At 40.2% G+C, this 7,134-nt stretch overlaps 2 protein-coding genes across 7 annotated transcripts; one reads left to right on the top strand and one right to left on the bottom strand.

The window, feature by feature from the left end:
- Nucleotides 1-34: 34 nt before the first annotated feature.
- Nucleotides 35-2,441, bottom strand: fn3krp (fructosamine 3 kinase related protein). The gene is made up of 6 exons (XM_026164766.1): nucleotides 2,169-2,441; nucleotides 1,780-1,931; nucleotides 1,554-1,645; nucleotides 1,284-1,366; nucleotides 996-1,118; nucleotides 35-893 (listed from the first exon to the last, which is right to left on the bottom strand). Exons 1-6 carry the CDS (start codon nucleotides 2,307-2,309, stop codon nucleotides 555-557), a joined length of 930 nt encoding a protein of 309 aa, XP_026020551.1. The 5' UTR covers nucleotides 2,310-2,441; the 3' UTR covers nucleotides 35-554.
- A 129-nt stretch (nucleotides 2,442-2,570) lies between these two features.
- arl16 (ADP-ribosylation factor-like 16) lies at nucleotides 2,571-7,107 on the top strand. Of its 6 annotated transcripts, XM_026164772.1 has the most exons (7): nucleotides 2,571-2,704; nucleotides 4,453-4,508; nucleotides 4,588-4,704; nucleotides 4,801-4,916; nucleotides 5,073-5,202; nucleotides 6,624-6,642; nucleotides 7,091-7,107. In XM_026164772.1, exons 1-6 carry the CDS (start codon nucleotides 2,629-2,631, stop codon nucleotides 6,624-6,626), a joined length of 498 nt encoding a protein of 165 aa, XP_026020557.1. In that variant the 5' UTR covers nucleotides 2,571-2,628; the 3' UTR covers nucleotides 6,627-6,642; nucleotides 7,091-7,107. The 6 variants fall into 6 exon arrangements, with proteins under 6 accessions (XP_026020557.1, XP_026020556.1, XP_026020555.1 ...); XM_026164771.1 differs by lacking the exon at nucleotides 7,091-7,107 and having other exon boundaries at nucleotides 6,624-6,696; XM_026164770.1 differs by lacking the exon at nucleotides 7,091-7,107 and having other exon boundaries at nucleotides 5,401-6,696.
- Nucleotides 7,108-7,134: the final 27 nt, after the last annotated feature.

Here is a 7,134-nt window from a genome sequence, read left to right as displayed (position 1 = left end):
CAAGGGCTTGCAATGACTCACTGTTATACAGGGATATTTTGTAGGTGTAGTTAGTATGCCAACCTTTATTCCATTCGTAGCCATTCTACTATAATGTAGATAAAATATAAAACATTGCATCCATAGTGAAAGTCAGATTCTGGTTTGTTCTACCTGCTTATAAAGGATTCCTCAATATTAACATAAATAAATAAAAAACAATAATTTTTAAGTTCAGTCATTGGTGTGCAGTACAGACTTCTGATTTGCAAGTTTTGTTTAATTTATGTCTATAAACAAACTACACTTAATTCACTGTAACACCTTGTGCAAAATACAGAATTTATTTGCAGATTCTGTTTTAAATATTAGGAAGCAGGAAAGTGTCAGATGAGCTGGCAGGATGCAACTGTTTTTTCTATGTTAGGTCAGTATTTTCTGCACAGTACAGAAGACATTAAAGTGTTAGATGTGTTGTTTAGTGTCTTCACACACTGTTTTTGGTCAAATAAGCAAAATCGCATAATACTTCAATGTAAGACTGCAATGCTTTCTAAGAGTGCCTGTGAGTGTGTTTATTTCAGCAGGGTCTTCATAACTCTTATGGAAGAACCTTTGTAACCACCACCAAAGTGGTTCCAGTGATTCAGGTAGTGGAAGAGTTGGTAAAGCTGGTTCCTCTTTGCAAATCCTGGTGCTTGGGGAATCTTGCTGTGGTATGCAGAGTAAAAAGCACTGTTGAAGCCACCAAACATCCCGGCAATACCCAACTCAAACTCAGAGTGGCCGTAGAAGGAAGCAGGATCGAAGATGACTGGGCCGTCTGCACATTCTGCCACGTTTCCTCCCCATAAATCTCCATGTAGGAGAGCAGGGACTATCTCCACATCTTTGAAGAACTGAGGGATCTTCAGCTGGAAATAAGAGACACAACATGCACATTACAATGCTGATACAATCATAATGTCTTGTGCAAAATATGTTTAATTTCAAACAGGATCAAAGGGAGGTTGCACCTGTAACTCAGCCCATAGTTCTCTGGTCTCCCTGTCTCCATACGATTTCTCCACCATGTTAAGCTGGTGCTGTAGCCTCTGCTGGGTGTAGAATGGAACCCAATCACTCTGCCATTGATTGTCCTGGAGAGGTAAGAATGAGAAAAAACTGTGATGCTGCTGAAATTCACTTTAACATCTTGAAGATTTGGAGACCAAACATTTGTAACACAACTTAGAGACATCAATACTGTACACCCTCCACTAGAATGCAGACACAGTATATAGACACATATACATTGGCTTTACCTGTGGCAGATATCCACAGCATGTAGTTACATGGAAGCCAAATTTTTCAACAGCAGCCACATCTGACTGCCCCGCTCCTTTTCCTGCATATATAGCCGTAATATTAATAAACAGTAATCACAAACTTTTTACCTTAAATTTGACACAGTTCATTATTATTCATTGGTGTGTGTGTGTGTGTGTGTGTGTGTGTGTGTGTGTGTGTGTGTGTGTGTGTGTGTGTGTATTATCCACATTGTGGCATCCTAAGATGAAGTTAAACTGAATTACCCACTGTCTGTTGCTCTTTATTTAATTTTTCCAGTTGTTTCTTGTTGTGAAGATGCAGATCTGCCATCTTCTCTCCTAGCTGTTTTGAGTACCTGCTCATTGTGTTTAAAAATCAAGTATGTCATTGAAAAAATATTTTGCTCAGTGTTTCTAAAACTAAATTCATCTGCCCAAATTCTGCTTTAATCTGCACTAAAGAAAAAAATGTAGTCAAGAGCTCTCTTACTTGCTAAGACTGTTCATGTCCAGATGTTCCATCACAAATACAGAGCCTCCTGTGTCAAGCTCAATCACCTTTATGGGCTTGGGGACTTTCACGGTTTCTGTCTTTACAATAGCCTCCAGACTGGCCATTTCTCCATCAAACATCAGTTTGGCCTGGATAATTTAAAGACAGGACAACACGGTCTGGTAAACACAAGCTTCAGTAAATGTGAATTTTTGCATTGTTCTCCACTCCACAACATCTACACAAAGTCCACGGACAGTAGTGTGGTGCAGCTGCTGGATCATGTCCCATTCATTTAAGTCCCGAGTTGAGCACACGCCGAAAGCCGATCATGAACTGAATGACACAACAGATAAAGAAAATGAAAAACTAACAATAACAAATACCTCACTCTTGTGATTTATCTTTACAAACACTTTCCCAGTGTCAGTATGATAACTCTGTCCCTCGCTGATGCATCCACCTCCAGCATGACCAGCTGATTTCAGCATGGTTGTCCCCAACTCCCTCTTTAACTTAGCTTCCATGATTATTTATCATCAGTTCCAGGACAGTTACAGCAGGACTAAAACCACCTACGCATCGCAAATGCGGGTATGAAAGTCTTTCTGACAGTTTCCGTTGCGGCAGCCAACCAGGACTTTGTCCCGAAGCAGGATCTTGTTTTTCTTCCGTTATGTAAATAATGATTGAGTAGTAGCCAATCATAAACAAGTCTGGGTTGATTGATTTCTACTTTGTCCAATAGTTGCGACGTTTGTCCGGTCACGTGAACGTCGCCATGGTGCCAAGTGAGGCTACAGCTATACGCTACGAGTTTAACTATGGTACTGCGGAAAAACCGGCATGACCAGCAAAGAAATGTGTTTACTCCTCGGAGCGACCGGTGTTGGAAAGACGTTGTTGCTCAAACGTCTACAAAATATCCTTTGTGGCCATGTGAATTTCTTTGACGTAAAAGGAAATACTACCAAATAGCTTAATTAGCTAACTAATTTAGCCTATGAGCTTGTGTAGTACTTAAGTTGCTAAGTAATGGACGACCAGGGTTTGTATATCGCCTTTCCCAATTGCCAAATGTCGATACCCAGTGTTATTTTATTTTGCATCGGTATGTGTACAAATTCATTTTCATAATAAGATCTGTAAGAGAGATTATTATTACAATATTTAAGCTTTGGTAGCCCTTATTAGTCCAATAGTTTGGAAATTCACATTACAGCAGAAATTAGTGCTGTACTGTAATGTGAAATTGTCAATGGTCAGAAAGTGGATAATAACAGTAATAATTATAATTATATAAAACAATAGGAAACATGTACAAGATAGACGAAGTATAATTTAAATGTGTGTACATATATGTCGCAGTGATAAAATAAAATAACATCTTTAGATGCCTAGAAGCAAAAAAACAGAGCCCCAGATGATGCTAATAGAAGATGGAGTGTTGAAAACAGTTGCACACTGTGATTTATCAGTCCCCAATGTGTGCATGTGTAAGTATACATGTGTTTTACTGCTGCGGCTCTGCTGGATGAAAAGACCTCCAATATCCAGTTGGGAGTTCGCCTTGTAATCGGAAGGTTGCCGGTTCGAGCCCTGGCTTGGACAGTCTCGGTCGTTGTGTCCTTGGGCAAGACACTTCCCCCGTTGCCTACTGGTGGTGGTCAGAGGGCCCGGTGGCGCCAGTGTCCGGCAGCCTCGCCTCTGTCAGTGCGCCCCAGGGTGGCTGTGGCTACTATGTAGCCTGCCATCACCAGTGTGTGAATGTGTGCGTGAATGGGTGGATGACTGGATATGTAAAGCGCTTTGGGGTCCTTAGGGACTAGTAAAGCGCTATATAAATACAGGCCATTTACCACTTATTTACCAATATTGCTCCTTTACACACCGTGGGTCCAGCAGCCTGACGCTGAAGAAGCTGCTCAGTGCGGTAAGAGTGTCCTGCATGGGGTGGGATGTGTTTAGCTACCATGCTACCTGTCACTTACTACCTCCAAGATGTCAAGAGGGCATCACGTTGGCACTCTTGGTCTACCTGTTTCAATTCTTTTTGACCCCAGTAGAGATACTGCTGCCCCAACAGACCAGCACCATTACAGATAGCTGTTGGAACCACAGAGTCTTCAGGAGCTTCTCCTGCACTTCAAAAGTCCTTGGCATACTTACCAGATACAGCCTGCTCTGTCCTTTTTGGTAAATAGCATTTTTTTTGATATAGTCCACATTCTCCATTTCGTAAGTGGAGAAGGATATTTGTGCCTGTGGACGTTCACCACCAGCCCTTTGGTTTTTCCAGTATTTATCTGGAGGCAGTTCTCGTTCACATAGCTATTTCAGAGATTGAAAGGGAAGTGATCTGCAACAGCACAAGTTAAACACTATCCTCCAGTTGCCTAGATTACATGCATGGGGCCCATCGCATATAAACTTAGCCCAAATTGGTGGATTATTAATAAACTGTCATCTGAACAGATGACGTGATTTCATTTGTGAGGTGACAAGTCAACAGTAGTCTCTCAGCTGTGACATCACCAACCTTACTCATAACAAATATTCAAGTTCTACTTTCATAGCTCATAAAATATTGCGTAAACATTTCAAAATGTTTTTCTTTAAAGCTGATAGCAATGCTGTCTCCAGTCGATTTTCCTATCAGATTTCATTTACAGTTTATCGTACATGGTTTAGATGAATTGGGGACACCACCTTCAACTCTTCCCACAGTAAGTACTAATGGACAGTTCAAAGTCTCTGACACCTTATCCGTGTAAGTTCTCCATCTCCAGTCTTCATTCTTTGTAGGTAGGAACCAATCTGACAGATCTAACCGTGAAGAAGAAGAAGGTGACTGTGAGAGAGCTGGGAGGCTGCATGGGCCCTATATGGCCCAGTTACTTCAAAGACTGCTCCTCTGTCATTGTATGATCTTTGTATACATGCTGTTTATATTTGTAATATTCAATATGGGTTTACTAAATTGAAGTACTTGAGTAGATTTCTTTTGTTTCTCCATAGTTCATGGTGGATTCGGCCAACATTGCTCAGATATCCTCCTCCTGTATCCAGTTGCTGTCAGTACTGTCAGCTGAGCCTCTGAGCAAGGCTTCTGTGCTTATTCTCTTCAACAAGAGGTGACACTCGTAGAATACACATCAGTCTCTATTAGTGTTTTACCATATTGTACAGGATCTCTAGCAGGTTTAATGCAATTTGTATGTAATAAGGAAAGCTAATAATACCACTAGGAAATTTTTGATTTTCTTTTCCAATTTTATATTTTCCCCCAGGGACATGCCTTGCACTATGAGCCTTATAGAGATAAAGTCACTGTTCAGGATGGATGACATTGTTGCATCTGCGACTCAGCCAATCACAACACTGGAAGTCAGTGCCAGATCTGGAGAGGGACTTAAAGAGGTGATGAGCTGGCTGGAGTCCGTCACAGTCAAGTGACATACGCTTACTGATTACTTCATTAGGTACACAATTACTCTTTCATGCAAATATCTAATCAGCTAATAACATGGCAGTAACTGAATTAGTTTAAGCATTGAAACATGGTAAAGATGATCTGCTGAACCGAGTTCTCTGGGTTCTCTGGCCTTGTTGTTGTAGATGATCAGAGGAAAAGGAGACCAGAGGGGCTAAGAACAGGAAACAGGCTATAGTTTGCACAGGCTAACCAAAGTTAGACATCAAAGAATTGAAAAATGTTGCCTGGTCCAGTGAGTGTAAGTTTCTCCCAGCAATTTGGATGGTATTGTTACAATTTGGCATAAATAAAATGAAAGTATAGATCCACGCTGCCTTATATCAGAGGATCAGGCTGGTAGTGGTGTAATGGTGTGCCGGATATTTTCTTGGTACCCTGCACCCAGCAGGATAACGCAGTATGTCACAAAGCTCCAGTCATGAACTTGACAATCAGTTCACTGTACTCAAATGGCCACAAGAGTCACCAGATCTCAATCCAGTGGAGCACCTTCAAAGTCTGGTGCAAACTCACACCATGGTTGTGCATATGACAGATCTGCAGCAAATACATAAGACTGTCAAGTCAGTATGGACCAAAATCCAAGGAATGTTTCTAGCACCTTGTTAAATAGAATTAAAACAGCTCTGAAGGAAAAATGGGTCCAACCCTGAACTAGTGAGGTATACTTAATAAAGTGGCCAGTGACTGTGTGTGTGTGCGTGCGTGCCAGTTTCTGTATTTGTATCTTATAATAGTGATACTGTTTATACAAAAAATGTTCTGCCTTTTGGTCTTTATCAGCTTATATGCTACTCTGTTGAGGTTTTCATGGTGTGTTTCTCGTGTAAGAGTGTTTATCTTTGGTAGCACAAAGACATAACTGTACATTAGGCAGAGTGAAGAGGACGAAGTGATAGTATAACAGGATCAAATGATTGTCTCATTTGCAAAGGTCTTACTTTCATGCATTTGTTATTCGACGCAGAGTGGGAATCTGAGGTATTCCTGATTGATACTGTCACTTATAAGAGTTCCTGTTTTCTGTTATGGCTGTTTTCCATGGCTGTAAATCACGTGAACTCTGTCTGAAATTAAAAAAAGCTCTTTCACTTCAGATTTAATATAAAAAATAAAAAAAAATGAGTAACAACTCTTATAGAACTTTATGAAGATTTTACAGAATATTTTCTCATGTAAGGCATTCAGTATTTATCTTTGTATATGTTTTTTTTCTTAATGAAATTTGGATTTTGTGTATGAACTTTGTTTTCAGTGTATGTGGATGTTATGTTTTAATTGAGAGGAGCAGTTTTTTGTGTTTCTTTTTTGGCTTATTGTCACTTTTTTCTGTTTATTCTGGTAGTGATGCAATGTAAGAGGTAATATGGACAACATCTCCCACCCCATGCAGCAGACTGTGACAGCACTGAGCAGCTCCTTCAGTGGGAGACTGCGGCACCCACGGTGTGGGACGGAGAGATTTCGCAGGTCTTTCCTCCCCACTGCTGTCAGACTCCATAATAAAGACTTTAACTGATCAAGCACACACATCCATACATATGCAATAACACTAAGTGCAATAATCTTTTCTGGCATCGTTGTATTTTTACTCAGTTGTATATGGCATTCGTATTCTATTTTTATCTTATTGTATATTTTTATTCTATTTTATTCTACTGTATATAGTATATTATTTTATTCTATTCTGTACAGCTGTGTACTGTATTTATTCTTATTGTATTCTAATTTTTGCGTCATAACTTTTGCACTGTCCACTTCCTGCTGTGACAAAACAAATTTCCCACGTGTGGGACTAATAAAGGTTATCTTATATTGGTGACTTCACCACCAGCAGGGGGCGCAAACTGCTTATG

Source organism: Astatotilapia calliptera, chromosome 4 (assembly GCF_900246225.1).
Source record: "Astatotilapia calliptera chromosome 4, fAstCal1.2, whole genome shotgun sequence".
Lineage (NCBI taxonomy): Eukaryota > Metazoa > Chordata > Actinopteri > Cichliformes > Cichlidae > Astatotilapia > Astatotilapia calliptera.
Note: the sequence above shows the minus strand (reverse complement) of the source record. Positions and strands in the feature narration are given on the sequence as shown.

Bases quoted from the DNA above. Each gene is read 5' to 3' on its own strand.
- fn3krp (XM_026164766.1), bottom strand. From the start codon at position 2,309: ATGGAAGCTAAGTTAAAGAGGGAGTTGGGGACAACCATGCTGAAATCA. The intron at 1,932-2,168 runs GTATTTGTTATT...TAAATTATCCAG, and splicing joins AGATAAATCACAAGAGTGAG to GCCAAACTGATGTTTGATGG. The intron at 1,646-1,779 runs GTAAGAGAGCTC...CACAATGAGCAG, and splicing joins GACATGAACAGTCTTAGCAA to GTACTCAAAACAGCTAGGAG.
- arl16 (XM_026164769.1), top strand. From the start codon at position 2,629: ATGACCAGCAAAGAAATGTGTTTACTCCTCGGAGCGACCGGTGTTGGA. The intron at 2,705-4,452 runs ATATCCTTTGTG...GATTTCATTTAC, and splicing joins GTTGCTCAAACGTCTACAAA to AGTTTATCGTACATGGTTTA. The intron at 4,917-5,072 runs GTGACACTCGTA...ATTTTCCCCCAG, and splicing joins CTTATTCTCTTCAACAAGAG to GGACATGCCTTGCACTATGA.